Consider the following 19,215-nt stretch of genomic DNA (forward strand, 5'->3'; position numbering starts at 1 on the left):
ATGATTTCCAATAATTTATCCACTACTACAACCACTGCATTTGACAATTTGAAAATTATTACATCACACACTAGATTTTCTCCATCAAATATCAACAGACCATTTGCTGTCCTGATAATCCTATAATCCTATCACCATAACCACTTCAAAGGCCTCAGTTTGCAAGAACTTTATTTCTTGTGTTAACAAATTTGAATGAAGCTCTTTACAAAGAGTTTTCATCAGCACAACAATTGGAAGTGTCACCAACACCACTGAACTGCTAGTAGAGGAAAAAGAGTAAAAGAACACAGCCTGGCTGTTCATTAGCCATGTAAATAAAAAGCATCTACTAACTAGTTGTGTACATAAGCAGACATCAAACACTTCGATGCCATGTTTGTGGTTTATTTCTTACAGGAATTCAAAAAGAACTTGCCCATTTTCACCAGTAAACAAGACAAAGCATCAGTTAAATAAAAGGTACTATATTCTGCACAATGTATTCAATTATTTCCTTCTTCATTTTATCAAAAACAGTGAAAATAACTTTATAATATATTACATGCAATAATAAGGCCTCTCACAGAGTGGTGCCCAGAATGAAGGCTAGGACACTATTTATTCAAAACTGCAGTTAAAGTTTTAAAGTGTTCTTCCAAAACAACAAATACCAAGTCTACTGCAACCAGATTACAGGTAAGTAAATTATACACTGAGAAAAAAAGATCTGAACGGTAATGATTTTAAGCTTTTATTGTGTCATATATATATATTTTATCTTAAAATACAGTATCTTTCATTTTTTAATGACTACATTTTAAGATGACTATTTGAAGTCAGATTCCTGCTTTGCAACATCAATTTTTAAAAAGCTGTGGGTCTTAAGTGAAGGAATGTAAATGAATGCAAGTCCCCACTGGCAGATTTGAATATATAACTTGTTATTTAAAGAAAATAACTTCTAGTGCAAATGTCTGGAGAAGTTAATTCTGAAATAACATCCAGGAGTCCATTCCACTCCGTACCTTTATTCTGGCCTCATTGCCAGATTTTTCTGTTTTCCATTGTGCCTCCTGCTTCCTCAGTTTCTCCAGGTCATTTAGCAGGTCAGCACAGCATGTATTTAATCCCTTATTTTCCTCCTCCAGGTTTTTTATAACCAGTCTGTTTTGCTCTTCCTTCTTCTGAGCACACTCCTCAGTGTCCTGTAGAACAGTACCACAAGGGCCGATAAACAAAAAAGTGAGAACTAATCAGCAAATATAAACTGTGCAGTTTTACCCTCACAGCAGCTTCTTCTATATTTGATGGCCAAGGTCACCTGTGTACTTTTATTGGCCTCTTTCTTGCAGGTGGAAGGGTCATATTTTTTATCTGGATGACAGCTTTGATGAGTACACATTTGCAAAGAGCCCATTAATTGATCAAGCTGTCTTTGATGCTGTCCCCAGCTATTTTTGAGACCCACACAGACTTATCCTCCCAGACCTCGGCTTTATCAATTAATAATGCCAGTCCCATCAGAATCTAATTACAAGAAGCCACATCTTCACACTCCTACATTCTTTGCTCCATTTCCATCATTAACTATTTATCTGAAAGTTACAAAGCTTAGATTCTTGGCTTTAAAGCATCTTCCTTGGAGTTGGTATGTGAGAAAATGGTAAGGTATAGCAAGGCCTAAGGCAATTTTTTTCCTCCAAGCTTGTCACTTTCTGTGCCACAAAGGCTGACACTGCTTAAAGAACAACTTCAAAGCTACAGTCTTATGAAACTGTGTACAAGTCAATATACCTTAAGTTCTTGGCTTTTATCTTTAAATTTCTGGTTCAAGTTACTCCATTTATTCTTCAAACGGATATTTTCCTCATCCACAGCAATTTTTCTCTGTATTAAGTTGTTTATCTCCTGCTGCTGTCCTGCAAGTCTCTATTTTTTTAAAACAAAAAAAAATGTTACTGGACAAAAGTAATTGTAAAAGAACATGCATGTACTGGATTTTTGACCTATGCATTTTAGACCTACAAAGAGTAACAATCTGATATATGTAGTTTTAAGGCATTATTTTTATTTCCTTAGTAATTTAATCATACTCAAAATAATGCAACACAGTAACATAAATGAGGAGCTGAACATCTTGCTGCTACTAAACAAAAGAGCCCACAAACGCCAAACTGAATGGAAATTATGCAGTCAGGCTTAGACAGTCAGTCACTTCCAGAAGTTATACTTGACCTTATAGATTAAGAACACATTAGAATGCTCTTTAACTCACACCTACAGCATATCAAAAACTAAGTCAAAAGGTAGAGATCAAAATTCTCCAGAATAGATTAAGGTAATGAGAAATACCTATTAAGGCATACAAAGAGATTATGATACAAAATTATGATACAAAAAGAGATTATGATACAAAAAAGGGAAGTGTAAGTTAATTTACAGCTCAAAGAAAATAACACAAAGCTGTTCAACACAAACAAGAGTTAAGTGTACCCACACACAAAATCTCACTGCCATCAAAAAACAACTTCAATTTTCTGCGTTAGATACTTGCATTCTATTCTTATGAGGTTTGTATTAGAACACCCTCACTCTTTCATGCATTACAACTCTGAATTTTTCTCCAGGAGTTCTTTTTTAATCCCACATACTGGTTTGTCCCTTCCCTTCCTAAGTAAAACTGCCATTCACCTAAAATGCTTTCCTAGCAGTAACACTGTATGTGTGATAAGATCAAACTTACCTCAGGCCAAAAATGCAACTGATTTGCCTTTAAGATACAAGCTAAACAAAATGTGTTCAGAAAAAAAACCCAACTTTATCAAAAAGAGGATATACCTTTGGATTAGTCTACAATGCTGATGGCATAAATCAGGGTTTTCAACCTCCAGATAGTTAAATCTGGTTCACATGTATGTCAGACAAAAAAGAATGAAAATGTACTGAGGAAAAACATGTAAAACAAGACACTTGAAGTCATATCCAACAATCATTGCTTTTGAACCTACACATAATAATTAGGGCAAAAAAAGTAACTGTGTTCACCACCAAACTCACAATTAACTCACTCTCAAGAATAAACTCAGGTATTACAGCTAGCAGCCCTGCATAGGAAGCAAGCTGGGCAGGGGTAAGCAGGGCTTGCTCTGCATGTTGAACAGTGTCAGTGCACTGTCATCCAGAACGTCCACTCTGCACAAGGAAACCGTTCACAAAGCAATAACCACAGACAAATAGTGAAATTTTGGGAGTCTGAGCAGCAGCTTGAATACCAGCTTCTCCTCAAGATATGCAGAGTCTTTTTCCCACTCTGCATGGACCAAACACAAAGTAAGCCTTCTCTGCTCTTTCTGCTGCTCTATGTTGTAACATTTGACAACTAGCTTAATAGCCAATAAGCTACCTTTTCCAGTATTACCAGACTTAACTCACCTACAAAGCTCTATCATAAGACTAAGGCTGGCAGAAATAATTTCTTTATGAATTATTATTTAAACCACTAGTGAGCTAGTGTGACAGTAAGGCACATGAAAAAAATATATTTGAAGATGTGCAGTGAAATTAATCTTGTAATAATTTTGCAAATGTCTTAGTCATTAAAAATAAACATGACTATTTTTTCATAGATACTATGTTTCCCTCCTTGTTTGTTTCATTTTTTACTTTTCAATACAGACCTTCGTTGAAACTTCTTCAACATCACTCTGAATGTCTGCCTCCCTTCTGTAGACCTCTTCGTTTTTTCTGTCCATCACTTTCTCACCTTCCTTGCCAATATTTTTACTGTCCTATTTCTTCTCCCACCACCACCTCCAAATCTTTTCCATTCATTGTTCTTCTGTATCTAGTAAATTAATGTTATCCCTCTGATCACTACTTTGATCCACACACTGTTACAAATATGATAACATTCCTTACAAAAGAAAAGAAAAAAAAGCCAACAGAACTTATAGAAAATACACCCAAGCAAGAATAAACCCTACAGCTGGTTCAGCAGATGAGAAAGGTAATGAACAGATAGTGTTTAATAAATAGTGCAGAGAAGCATGAAGGATATTTTTTTCCACACTAAGAATTTCACTTTATCAAGAAAAAAAATTCTTTGTTGTATCACATACTCAATAGCAGCCACAGTAGAATTCAAAGAACATACAAAATTATGTACTTTAACACAGGTCTTTTAAAACATGGAAAAGAAAGTGAATATGAATTGAAGACAATGTAAAAAGGAGAACAAAAACTGAGGAAAAAGTGAAAGAAAATACAGAAACTTCAAATTCTTATATCTTGGAAATTTGCTTAGATGCAATTAATTCCAACCAATCATACAAAAAAAAAAACCAACCCCACAACACAAACCAAAACCTCAAAACCAACAAGCCAAGGACACAACAAGCCAAAGAAAACCCACACCACCACCACACATAACTACCTTGTATTATAAACAGTGTTTAACTGTTAATTCCATCGCAAACATATAGTACTTCTTTTTTATGTTTTATAACTAACTGCCCCACAGAGACTTATTCTACACAACCGCCACTTTGAACAGACTCCAAAGTTTGCCCAAGATTGCAGATTCATAATCATTCTTCCATTTTTCCATTTCCTCCAAAGGGGAAAAAAAACCAAATTAAAAAAACCCTTAATTTCAGATTCCAAAATGTATTGATTTTTTTCTCAGAGATATAACCCAGTGCATAAGCCTTCTCAGCCCAGCTTGTTACCAGCAGATCATAAGGAAGGGATAACAAAATTAAGAAATCTCCTCTTAACTAAGGACTAGTCTCTTTCATATTTTGAACCTATTAGACATGAGGCTCAATTTTCACAACTGAAAAGCAAATATTTTTGCTTTCTGAGATATATTATTACAGTTAAATCCACGTTACCATGGAAAGCATCAGTTATTTTGTTTGCCTCTCCCCCACTCCCCAAGTCCTTACAGAATTTGAGCAAACTCCTTTGAGTCCTCCTTTCTGCTCATTAATACTCGTTTAATATTTATCAAGACAAAGTCTCTATTTGAAGAACACTCTTAGAAATTCTGCCTACCTGAAAGAGCCTATCAACTCTAACAGAGTTAAAAATTCACAAATACACACTCACAAAATCTTAAAGAGCAGCTCCAACTCTTTAAGGCATTTAATTTTTGAGTTCATAAGCTACACCATGCTACTGCTTGGTGTCATCCATTGTACAATGTGTAGAAGTTGGTAAGCACATGTCTATTTGTGAAGTGAAAATAAAGATCTTTGGGTCCTGTTTGGGATGAATGGAATCATGAAGGTACAAGAGCAGAATGAGCTATTTCAAATGATTGTTCCATATCGGCAAGATGAAATTTTAAACTCAAATAAACTTCTTACTTGGCTTGATAACCAAACAGATCCAGAATCAGACTCACACACTAAGTACTTATCCCCATAACTGACCCACTTAAAAACTTTATATCAATCAAAGGCAAATATGCCATAGAATCATAGAATCACCAGGTTGGAAGAGACCCACCGGATCATCGAGTGCAACCATTCCTATCAAACACTAAACCACGCCCCTTAGCACCTCATCCACCTGTGCCTTAAACACCTCCAGGGAAGGTGACTCAACCACCTCCCTGGGCAGCCTGTTCCAGTACCCAAGGACCCCTTTCTATGAAAAATTTTTTCTTAATGTCCAGCCTAAACTTCCCCTGGCGGAGCTTGAGGCCATTTCCTCTTGTCCTGTCCCTTGTCACTTGGGAGAAGAGGCCAACGCCCTCCTCTACAACCTTCTTTCAGGTAATTGTAGAGAGCAATGAGGTCTCCCCTCAGCCTCCTCCTCTCCAGGCTACATAACCCCAGCTCTCTCAGCGTTCAAACTCACCTGAGCAGTCTACAGTCATCTACTGCAGCAGCAGTGAAACAATATTTAGGTAAGTCATACCTGCATGCAAAATATCCTGTTATATTTCAAAGTATCTTTCTTGGGGACCACTTTGTATGCTTTTATCTTTTCCTCTAAATGAATTAACTTTTACTCTTGTATCCACGTATTGCACATGCTTATAAATAAGGGGGGGAAAAAAACAGGAGCCATAACTGGGCAGAAATAAGGGTCATAAAGAAGAATTTCCAAGATACAGACAATGATGTAAATTATCATCTGCTTTTGCCTGTGCAGCTGCTTTTGCACTTTGCTTCTTCAATCTGTGAATTACCTTCTATAGTAGTAGGAAGAGAGTAAAGACTGATTTCTTATAGCGCACAATACAAGCAGTGTTCCTAAAAGACAACCTTGCCCTGGCAGGCAAGCAAAATAGAAAAAAACCGCCATACCTGATCAACACATGGGGCAACCTCCCACATGAGGTTATTTTGACAGGCTTCACCAGATAAAAACACTCATCAGAAATTCATCTATTCCCACAGTATCGTCTGTTTTTGTCTAGATACCATAAAAGACACGCTAATGCTACAGAAGAACAACCTCAATTTACATTTTGCATTGACTGCAGTCATACTTCTTTGAATAAAACAGGACAAAAGCAATGTTCAATGGGCTTTTGACAGCTTGGTACTCAAGGACTATAAAAACCCTCAAAAAATGAAGACAACTAGAGTACAGTTGCAAAGGCTTATCCATAAACAAACTTCAAGAAAGAAAAATTGTATTCTAGAAGTGAATTTGCTCTAATGAAAATCTAAGGAAACTCATTTCACCCTTTTGTTTAGCTAGGAAGAATCAAAAAGTATCTCCTGTATAGCGCTCCAGGCAAGAGTACATACAAACAAACACTGTGACCTAGTGGAGCAGGTTTTTTTGACATTTAAGAGGACTGTCATTCCAGAATTAACTTTTATCCTTTCCCATGGCATCTCTTTAGCTACAATACAATTTTTTTGTTCCCTAATTATGTCAAATTGTTTAGTTGCAAAAACTACTCTTTTTTAAATACTTTCATATCAATCTGCAGAAGAAGCAAAAATCACATGCTAACTCAAATTGAGAAAATGAGCTACAAAAACTACAGATCAAAGCTGAAGGGGAAAAACAGTCCTTTTTTGTCTTAGCTCTGAACATCTTGGAGTTGTTTCATGGCAAAAGGATGTTGTAATTATCTGTTAATATTTCATGTGAATAGATACAAAAGAAGGGTTTTTTTAATTAAACTTTATTTTTATCCGGTATGAATAAGATAGTATATGACTGTGTAGACACAGTGAAAATTGCAAAAAAACCCATAACTCTTTTACGCTAGGAGTCTGTTTTCAAAAAGAATATGAGTTAGGATACAACTACCAGGAGAGTTATGGACTGTTGGATATTACAGACATCATCACTAAACTTCCAGTCTTCAGTAAAAGATTTTTTAATCCACTACGTAACAACCATGCAGAAAGGGCTGTGAAACAAAAGCTGTTCATACTACTAAAGCATTAAGTATTCTCTGAATTTTTACATTTTTGGGGGCCATGGTGCAGAAAAAGCTCAGTTTTGCAGTTTGGACTTTGATCAGACTGCATTACTGAATCAGAATTGCGTACTTGTCTCTATACAGCTTTATAAAATGTAGGTAACATCATGTCAAGAAGTTAACTCAAATACCTAAAAATCCCTAAAAATCAATCTAGCAGAAATGCAAAGCTGACACATATTCAGTCCTTAGCTTTGCTGCTGCTTCTAATGATACAGAAATGTAACAGTGCACTTTGTTTCTGTCAATGGCTGCTGAACCCCTTCAGGGAAAAACTGAAGTTTTTCCTGTATCACAATATTAACGGTGTCCATCTATGACTACAATGAAGGGACATGCATTCAATTTTCAAAAGGATCAGAGTAACAAAGAAACATTACATTCAATGCTTTCGTCATTACACTCTATCAGAGGCTTTCACTGTGCAGCAGTACATCTCCAAATAAACCACAAACAAAATAACTTGAACATATGAAAAATTTAAGTATTTTCCCCAAAGCAGTGACTTTTACTGAAATTCTGACATCTTAAGCAGAAACAAGATTACTTCATTAATGAAATTATTTTATTACAACTTAAATCTGAAATTAATATTCTTTCCTTTAAACTTGTGTTCCTCCAAATTTCTACTTCAACAGTTACATGTTTATTCTCTTCCTTTCCTCTTTTCTTTTTCTGCATCAAGCAATCAAGTATTCAAGTTTGACTTAACACATTTGTAACTTTCTCCCCTCCTTTCCAACTTTCCTTTTTAACTGTGAGGAACTGAACAACAAGTAGAAAACACTAAAAACATGCCAGTAGCATTTCATAGCTTTCCTTGATTTAGCTTTCTCAAATTTCTCTTCAGATTTTTCAACCTTATTAACTCTCATGGTTCTAAACTTGGTTCTCATAGTTCTTATACACATCTCTAACAAATAACATTCCCAGTCATATTCCCATATAGTACTCCGAAATAAAGAAAAGCACAAAAGAAAAGAAAATTAACAAAAGAAATCAGCTGTCTTTCATCTCATGACTATTCATTAGATTCTTTAATTATTTTCAGACGTAGAATGAACAGAAGTTCTATGTAAATAATTCATGAAAAGGTAACCATATGTTTGTTATAGAAGTCACCTGCTGCACTTTGCAGACTGTATAGTGTCCTTTCATATTCAAAATTACACTAGCTAGTTATAATACAAAACATAAGTTATTTTTAAATCCATACTGCTCCAAAAGTAAAATGTTAACAGTGCTACCTGCTTCTACACCATCCTTCCCTATATCGATACCTAATCATTCAACTTAGAATATGACTCCTAACAAGGACAGAAAAAACAAGGGAAAATAGCAGTTGACTTACAATGAATTAAAATATAAACTCAAGCAATAGTATTATGAATACATATCCTATTAATTCCTCTTTTTCACACCTGCTCTTACACTTAAGAATCTTATATAAATATTAAAAAAAAAAATCAGTGAGAGGAGAACTGAAGTGGTAGAGCTCATTTGATATTCATACCACCAGAAGTTTGTTTGTTCTTCGTTTTCCCACTCTATGGCTTTCCAGAACTCCTTGAGATTAAACAATTTAAAGAATTGTTTCTGAGAAAAAAAAGAATGAAGCTGCAATCATACATCTCCAAATACATTCCCAAAATCAATGAGAACTTTTGAATGCCTAGTTCCATCAATACCAGAAGTGAAATAAAACATGGCAACTTAAAGATGTGCACCAGGACAAACACTTACGTAACACTCCATTCAAGTGCACTTACCTACCATTTACGTGCTGGAAATAAAGAGGTCTTTATTTGCAGGAGGAAGAAAAAGAAATGAAGACTCTTCAAAGCTCTTTTTTAAGCAGATCAAGTATAATGTTTCTACAGAGAAGCAGACCATAAATACAAGCAGCTGATTTCATCCAGCAGGTAGGGACTACTCTACCACTAGTCGACCTTACTCCCCAGGTCTCACCTGACCCATAGATTAAGGAAGGGGCAAACAGTATAATCTATTATAAACAATATGTTCCCTATTGCCCTCTTTGGACTTGTCTGATGTGATTGATTTGGTGTCTTCAGTAAAGTTTACTATATTAATCGAACCGCTTGACAGAATTTTTGTATTTGAATATGTGGTGGAAATAAATGATAACCTTACATAGTGCATCAGTCTTGCAACTCTAGCACCTCACTTTCACTAGCATAAGAGGAATCATCTCAAGCCAGCAATCTCCTAAGCAGGTCACAGCACCAAGGAAACTTTATAATGTGCACCATTACATTTCACTCAAGCTGCTTCTTACAACTACACTGCAGCACATTCCTTATCTCACCTACTAAAAACAAAGCTCTACCATTCTTTTAATTTCTTATGCTATCCTACAATCATTTGTATCCCTTCTACCGTACAGGCATAGTGCAAGCACACATTCACAGAAGCTGCATTTTTGCATCAACAAGGGAGCCAAATACTGTTTCTGGCATATGTGCAATGGGTTTGCTGTCTCTGAAACAAGGAATACAGAAGCTCCTTGCCCTGAAAGGCAAAAATACTTAAGAGGTAGTTTTTCACAAAAACACACCTCTGATCTGGAAATGAGACAAGCTACCAAAGAAAAGCTGTAGATTCACAATAAATCCACTTCTCCCAGTACACCACATATCACAGTAATGCATCTGCTAGATTTAGAGATTAACTGTCCATTTCCCTCTAATGAGGATATGACGGCTCTCAGAATAACTATGGTGAACACTTACAATATAATCTGACAACATTGCCACAGCTCTAATGTGACCTTAACCATCAGCTGTTCTAAAAAAGCCCCCCTTCCTCTTTTGTCTAGCATTCTCTGCACCAGGACAGACTGGATTTTGTATAGGACCTATAACACAGCACTGTAAAAAAGCACTGTGCAACACAATACTTCCACTACTCTTTCCTCTCTTCCTTACAGCTATATTTTGAAACCACAGAAAGTAACAGCCCAGACCTCTAGGTCAGGCAGAAAATGGAAAATACCTCCTTTGCCGCTATTTTCTCTACTAATTCCAAATCAAAACAAACAGACTGCCAAAATGAGCTCTTCTTTTCTCTTCACTGAAGGGATGATCTTGATAGAACTGGGTAATTTTTTTCTACATTATTCTCCTCAGCAAGGCATTTACAAGGTCCTCAGAGTGAGTTAGCCGCTGTCTCTGGAAGCATGCATGACTATGCGAGACCTGCAGGAAAGGATACCTACTAGCATCTACTCCTGACACAGCAATATTTCATTATACTCACATACATCAATGCTGCCAGCTCAGGTGTAGTAAATAAAGAACAGCTGTTGCTATGATCTTTTCTGACAAGCTTCTTCCTAAGTGCAGTCAGCAGATTCATCAGGGGAGAACCTAATCTCAAGAGGCATTGTATGCTTCTTTATGCTATGTGGTCCTGAAGGAACAACAGTTTTCTTGAACTTTAGGAAATCTGCCTATATTCAAGTAAGGAGCCATGATATAAAAAAATATTTATCATCAATGTCCTTAAACAGGGAATAAAAACCAGCCTCACCCTCTTAAAACTCTACTGACTTTACAATGAAAAAAAATGTGTCACCACAGTCATCAGATAATATACTGAATACACTTAAGAAGCTAATCTCTTTTACAGAAAAAAAACCAGGATGACCTCCCTCTTCTTTCCAGCCATGAATATTGAGCTCTGCCAATGTAAGAACTGAGCATTTCAAACAAGCGGAACGCCCAGACAATATGAAACTTCACATTTCTTTACTTACTGTACTTTTTCCTGTTTTCTCCAAGTGCAGCTATCATTTCAGGCTTTCTTCATAGAAACACCAATGAAAACACAAAGGCTGAGTAACGAAGATCTAGAAGCTTTAGCCAACTTGAAGACTGGCTACACAGGCAAATTAATGAAAAGATGAAGCGTGGACTTACAGTACACCTATACAAACACCCAATATAGCTACTTTTTAGGAGGTTAGATAGGAAAACTCCTTCCTCAAAATGGAGTTAAGCTACTGCACAGAAACATATTTTCAACTTTCAGAGAAAATATTCCTACTGGGAATTCACAATAAACTACTAATGAGCTGTAAAGATACACTGTAATCTACAGCTTATGAATTTGTTCAGACAAATAAGCCCCACGTATTAGCCACAGTCATCATGCACCTCAACTATATGAATAAAAGAAATACATTTTCCTCCACACCCTTTTCATTCAGACCAGGTCCTTAACAAGATTTCTTCTCCTTAAGTTTGAGCAAACTAACTAGAAGAAAGCAAACAGGAAGGCACAAAGACATGATAAATCACTGATGCAGTTCAAAGGGGCAACATAAAACAGACTGGTTTCATCACTTAAGGCTGATCCCTTTTAAAGGTACAGCATAAGTAAAATGATACTCCTTTTCAAAGGAGTAAAACTTGACTTAAGAATCTATAAATCTCATTCACTGGAGAAACTTTTTTTGCGAACAGTTCATAAACGTCACACAATCTCATCACTACTGACACATTCAGGCAAACTTGCTATTACTGAAATTATCCTCATGACCCTCACTACACATCAATAATCAAGATTATACACTACTGGAAATAAAGTGTTTAGATGGCAATAATGCATATATACATTTATCTGCATTTAACAACATTTTATTACAAAGAAAAAATACAATCAGGTGAAGTTATGAAAGTTAAGAAAAATTTATTAGAGTTAATTAATGCTTGAAGGTAGAATTATGCTTCTTTCAATTGGACCCATTAAAGGGGCATTAATACAGATTTGCAGAGCAAGCTGAAGATTTTCAAGTGCAAATCACAAGGCAAGCTAGTACTATTTCAACCCCTCTGGAGTATAATCAGTTGATAAGATTTTGAAACATTACAACATCTAGGACAAAAAGATTAGCTTCAGTTCCTCAGATCAAAATTGAAACCTAATTCATTAACAATGTTACACAAGATGTAAAAGTAGCAATAAACCTTGGCTATGTCTTTAATTTCACCTTCTAAAGAAAACAAGTGAAGATACTTAATCTATTGCATGAATGGCAGAAGATTGAGTTCCCTATTCCCACTATTCAAACTAACTGTTTAAATTCAGAAATTTTAATACATTCTTACAAAACCCACACTTTCTTTTAAAAGAAAACAAAAAAGCACCAGTGATCTATTTGAGAGACAAACAAATATCATAGACTAAATACACCAGATGTGAAAAGTTTCCAAAGAGAAGGAAGAATGTAAAAAATTATCTGCAACAGTTAGCCTTCAGAACAATACTTGAAATTCTAGGATAGTGAGTTATCCACTTCAAGGCAGTAGTTATAAATTCTTTCCCTCAACACACACAGAGTAATAGCGTATATATGGCAAGGATACATCACTACTGAGAAACAAGTTTTCAGCCACTGCATACAAAAATATGACAGTAGTAAGATCATACAATGATTTGGATTGGAAAGGACTTTTAAAGGTCCTGCAATGAGCTGGGACATCTTCAACCAGATCAGGTTGGTCAAACAAGTCCATGTCTTTCCTGTGCTGAAAACTCCAGAGGCTGAATGCAGTCCTCCAGGTGTGGTCTCACCAGAGCAAAGCAGAGGGGCAGAATCGCCTCCATCCAGCTACTATGCATGCAGCCCAGGATATTGTAGGCTCTCTGGGCTGCAAGCGCACATTGTCAGCTCACATTGAGCTTCTCAACAGGGCTGCAGTCAACCCCTTCTTTCCCCAGCTTATATTGATACCACATCTTGCATTGGCCCAGGTGCAGGACTCTGCACTTGGCCTTGCTGAACTCTTTAGAGTCACATGGCTCACTCCACAAGCTTGTCCAGGTCCCTTTAAATGGCATCCTGTTCCTCAGTTGTGACAACTGTACCACTCAGCCTGGTGTCATCTGCAAATTAGCTGAGGGTGCACTCAATCCCACTAAGTCATTCACGAAGATATTAAACATTACTAATCCCAATAAGAATGCCAGCCCCTAAGAGACATCACTTGCCACTAGTCTCCTTCAGGACATGGTGCCATTGACCACAACATTCTGCACATGACCATCCAGCCAATTCCTCCTCCACAAACAGCCCACCCATCAAATCCAACTCCCTCCAATTTAGAGAGAAGAATGACGTAAGGGACCATGTCAAAGGCCTTATAAAAGTCCAGACAGATGACATGAGTAGCTCTTCCCTTGTCCTCTCATGGAAATTTCCTTTTCACTCCATTATAGAAGGCCACTAGACTGGTCGGGCAAGACTTGCCTTTCATAGAATCATAGACTCATAGAATAACCAGGTTGGAAGAGACCCACCGGATCATCGAGTCCAACCATTCCTATCAAACACTAAACCATGGCCCTTAGCACCTTGTCCACCCATGCCTTAAACACTTCCAGGGAAGGTGACTCAACCATCTCCCTGGGCAGCCTGTTCCAGTGCCCAATGACCCTTTCTGTGAAAAATATTTTCCCAATGTCCAGCCCAAATTCTCCCCAGCAGAGCCTGAGGCCATTTCCTCCTGTCCTGTCCCCTCTCACTTGAAAGAAGAGGCCAGCACCCTCCTCTCTACAACCCCCTTTCAGGTAGCTACAGAGAGCAACGAGGTCTCCAGGCTAAACAACCCCAGCTCTCTCAGCCGTTCCTCATAAGGCCTGTTCTCCAGACCCCTCACCAGCTTCGCTGCTCTTCTCTGGACTCGCTCCAGAGCCTCAACATCCTTCTTGTTGTGAGAGGGCCAGAACTGAACACAGTATTTAGGGAGCGGTCTCACCAGTGCCAAGTACAGGAGAACAATAACTTCCCTGGACCTGCTGGTCACACCGTTTCTGATACAAGCCAAGATGCCATTGGCCTTCTTGGCCACCTGGGCACACTGCTGGCTCATGTTCAGTTGGCTGTCAGCCAACACCCCCAAGTCTTTCTCCTCCAGGCAGCTTTCCAGCCAGACTTCTCCTAGTCTGTAGCACTGCACAGGGTTGTTGTGCCCCAAGTGCAGGACCCAGCACTTAGTCTTGTTAAACCTCACGTCATTGGTCTCAGCCCATGGATCCAGCCCATTCAGATCCCTTTGCAGAGCCTCCCTACCCTCCAGCAGATCCACACTTCCACCTAGCTTAGTGTCATCTGCAAACTTGCTAAGGGTGCACTCAATGCCTTCATCCAGGTCATTGATAAAGACACTGAACAGGGCTGGACCCAGCACTGAGCCCTTTGGTGAAGCCATGCCGCCTCTGTTGATCATCATCCTGTCCTTCATGTGCTTTAGCATAGTTTCTCGAAGGTTCTGTTCCATCTGCTCTCCTGGCAGGTTGGTAGCTCCCAGGGTCATCTTTTCTACCTTTTTTAAAAATGGGCACAATGTTGCCCTTTATTCAGTTACCAGCAACTTCTCCTGATTGCCATGACTTTTCAAGTATCATGGAGAGTGGCTGGATGACCACATCAACCAATTATCTCAGGACTCTGGGTTGTATCTCATGAGGTCCCATAGACTTACATATATTCTGGCTCTTCAGGTGGTCACGAATCTGATCTTCCCCTAGAGTGGGAGAGGCTTTAACGCCTTGTTCCCCATCTTGTTCATTGACCCAGGAGGGGTGAGGAGAGTGACTGTCAGTGAAAACTGAGAAAAAAAGTTGAATACTTCAGCATTTTTTTAATCTATTGATACAAGGTCACCATTTTCTTCCATCAGTGGGAGAACACTTTCTTTAACTTTACTCTTCTGGTTGACATACCCACAGATGCCCTTCTCATTATTCTTTGCTTCTCTTGCCAAGTTCAGCTTCAACTACACCTTGGCCTTCCTGACTCCATAACTACACAGCCAGGCAGCGTCCCTATACTCTTCCCAGGTTCCCTGTCCCTGCTTGCACTGCCCGTGCAGTTCCTTCTTGCCCTTTCATTTGACCAGCAGGTCTTGACTCACCCATACTGGTCTCTTGCCTTCCTTTCCTGATTTCTTATACCTGGGGATCAAGAGCTTTTGCACTCTATGGAAAGCATCCTTAAAGGTCTTCCAGCGCTGTTCTGCTCCCTTGTCCCTGATGGTAGTTTCTCAGGAGATCCTACTGATTCACTCCTTCAACAGCTGGAATTTTGCTCTCTTAAGTTCAGAGACCTGACTGTACTCCTCACCTGTCCCATATCCCTCAGGGCTGCAAATCCTGCCAGTGCATGATTGCTCCAGCTGCCTCCAATCCTGACATCACCACATAGCTCACTTGCTAATAAGCTCACTATTGCCTTGCCTCTGGCAAGGTTGTCTGTGACCTGTGTTAAAAAGTTATCCTCAATGTACTGCAGCAGTCTCCTGGATTGTGCTACAGCAGATGTTGGGGTAGTTGAAGTCCCCCAGCAGGACAGGCACCTGCAAGCAAGATGCCTCTGGTAGCTGAAGTAAGACGACTTCACCCTTGATCAGGCACCCTGGAGTAGACAAACCACAAGGTTCCCTTTTCTGCCTCAGTCTCTTATTCTTACCCATAAGCTTTTAACCTGCTTATGGCTATTCCTCAAAGACAACATAGCAATCTATTCAATAACCTCAAAGGAGTAAGACTTTTATCACACAGCATTTATAGTAAACATGTATAAGCTATATTTGGCACAGCTGTTAATATCAAAACCAAAAGTTACCAAGTAACCAATTGGAAAGACAAGAATTAAAAAAAGAGGAAAAATACAATTAAAAATTCCAGTACAATATATGTGTAATAATAGATTAAAAAAAACTTAAATGCTTTAATAAATACTATATTTATTTGAACTTCTGAATGGTACTTTTTGAAATGCTCCATACTATTTCATATTTTAAATGTGTAACAGAATATGCAATTATGGAATAAACTCATAGCAAGAAAAAGGTTTTATACATTTATGTAAAACTGAAGGTTACACTACTGTCATTTAGGAAAGGTGCACAACAGACTGACATCATAATGAAGCATATAAAAGTTCAATGCATGTACACTGTTGCAAAGGCACTAAACAGGAGAAGTTGTGCAAAATAGTGATCTACACTGATTCCTTCCCTTAAAGCCACAGGTCCCATTCTCACTAAATTTTCAGCACTTTTTCTCCTGTTCAGGTTATTCAAAAGTGACTGAAGACTATATTATTTATCAGTCATAATTTTCCAAATTAATTATTTTAGATGATCTTCAGTAATATCCATTAAAATGGAAACCCTTCAAAGAATTGAAATATCTCACTACAAACAAAGCTAATTTAGCTCTCAGTATTAAAAAGCTACATACATTTCACCTAATGTGTCAAGAATGTGCTTTCTTATTCACAGTAATTTTAATAGGGCTTTTAAGTATGTCAGGATAAAGCCTAACCAGAATACAAGAGAAGGAATATTATCTCACGTTCTCCTTCTATGGTTATGTTGTTGTTTCTGGAAGCAATATCAGCTTATATACATGCTGAATCATGAGATAGTTCATTTATTTGGCTTTTTTTCCCCCTTAGTCAGCATGGATTCACATAATCAGCTGTTCACTGGCCACTCAGAAACTCATATTCTTCAACAAATGTAAATATGTAAATATTCTTCAACAAATTACACTGTTGCAACTGATATCTCTGTATGATGAGTGAAGGGGAAGGGAAAAACAACAGAAGATATGACAGGATAATCTCTCCTTCCTAGACATAGCAGATTGGTAGACTGCAACATACAGCATAGATGTCTTGCTGTCTGTACTTTAAATGAAAGATCATTCATTGTCATTACTATCAAAAAACTCAGTTTCATGAGCAACATATTTGCATGTTCATTAAATAAATACATCTCTCTCTTTAGATGAACAAAGAAAGAACAAACCCAGAACAAAATAAATAAGAATGCTCCTTACTATGTTGTTCTTTATGCCAGCTCCAGTCTTTGATTACCAAACTTCTGAAGCCACTCAAAAAAACTCAAAAAATTATCCCCTCTCTCATTTCAGTCCTGTTGTATCCCAGCCAGCTGATAAGGCAAGAAGGGCAGAACAACATCACCTCTATATACAGCTTTTATCCAAAGCACTGGCCAATGGCACCATCTGGTGCCCTTCACAGCCCTGCCCTCCCCCAGCCTGGAGTCAATGATGCTCTAAGTAAAGCTATTTCAATGGGCTGTATTACAACATTCATTAAAGCTGTGACAAGCATAAAAAAACCAGCTTCTGTCCTCCTTGTGCTCCTTATCTGTTAATTCCTCTCATCCTGCCTGTTGTTAAGGCCTCCTTTACCTGATTGCCACTTTCCCTTGGTTCTAGTTAAATTTTCAGGCTCCACTTCCAGATGGTAACTGCACCACACTATCAATTTCAGATTTCTGATCAATTTCAATTTTAGCTCCTGAAATTGATCTAAAACCGCAGACAGCAATCTCATGGAGATGCACACTACAGGTCAGAAGCAGCCCTTTTTAAAAGTAAAATACCATACCTAAATTCTTATAAACCTCTTACACAGGTGTTTTCTCTTTTAGCTAAGGATGGAGTAAAAATGCAGGCATAATCATGCATTGCTGGTTTATAAGAATGATGAGCATATATGCACCAGACATACACAATCACACCTAGAGCCAAGCCAACACAAACTCCAGCCACTGCTGTAATACAAAACAAAAGGATGAATAACCTTATTTTAGTGGTGTTTCAGTTTCATTAGGCAGCAGGTGTGTTAATTTATTTAGGTATATTTATTCTGAACATACCAGAAGTAGGTAACCTCTGCAAATATGGTTTTCACAACTGGCTACGCAACTTGCCTGAATTCAATCAAGACCCTAATAAAGACCATCAGAAATGTGAGGAAATGCACTAATGCATGATGGTGTAGAGCACACCTTCAGCAAGTTTGTTGATGGCACAGAACTAGGAGCTTTGGCTGGTATCACTAGGAAAGCCATGCTGCCATTCAGCAGCTGGACTCAGTGGATAAATGTGCTGAAAGAAGCATCATGAAATTCAACTCAACGATAGGAAATGAAGAGTTCTGCACTCAGGGAGAAACAACAGCATGCTACCTTGCATGCTGGGTCCACACACCAGAATATGATGGGGGCTGGCCAGATAGAATGTAGCTTTGCAGAAAAGGACTTGGTGGTCCTGGGAGGCAACTGGCTGACCATAAGCCAGCAAAGCACTATTTGTGACAAAGCTGGGAAATGAGATCCCGAGCTGCATCAGGCGAAGCACTGCCAGCAAGTCAAGGGAGGTGATCCTCCACCTCTACTCAGCACTGGTGAGGACTTCTGTGTCCGGTTCTGGGCTCCAAAGAACAAGACAGACAGGAAGGAGTGCAGTGAAATGCCACAAAGACAAAGGCTGAAGCATCTCTCAAATAAGAAAACGCTGAGAGAGAGCTGGTACTCTTCTGCCAAGACCAGAAAAGGTTCAGGGGAAATCTCATAAACATATACAGATACCTGAAGGGAGGATGCAAAGCCAGAGCTAGACTCTTTTCATTGGTGTCCAGGGTTGTTGTGGTTTTCATCCTAGGAGATATTAAAGAAGTGTCTGGACACAGTCCTGGGCTGTGGGTGACCGTGTTTGAGCAGGGAGATGGACCAGATGACCTCCAACCTCAACCATTCCAGAATTTTATGAAAAACTATCTATCAGTCAGCCTTCTATCCCCAGAAACTGCTGGATTTAGACATCTGAAAGCACACCCTAGACCTCCAACTGCATTTTTGCTACCAGTTTTATTATTTGTGAAGAATTTCTAATTCTTTTTCTCTCCTTCCATGACATACTTGGTCTGATTA

General features: G+C 38.3%; 1 protein-coding gene across 1 annotated transcript in view; it reads right to left on the reverse strand.

The window, feature by feature from the left end:
* The window catches only part of CNTLN (centlein), a 194,554-nt gene that overhangs the window by 144,002 nt on the left and 31,337 nt on the right, over nt 1–19,215 (reverse strand). Inside the window, 2 exon segments of the mRNA XM_069880520.1 lie at nt 1,008–1,187; nt 1,777–1,911. Coding sequence (XP_069736621.1) covers nt 1,008–1,187; nt 1,777–1,911 — 315 coding nt within the window.

This window comes from Phaenicophaeus curvirostris, chromosome Z (genome assembly GCF_032191515.1).
Source record: "Phaenicophaeus curvirostris isolate KB17595 chromosome Z, BPBGC_Pcur_1.0, whole genome shotgun sequence".
In the NCBI taxonomy this organism is placed as follows: domain Eukaryota; kingdom Metazoa; phylum Chordata; class Aves; order Cuculiformes; family Cuculidae; genus Phaenicophaeus; species Phaenicophaeus curvirostris.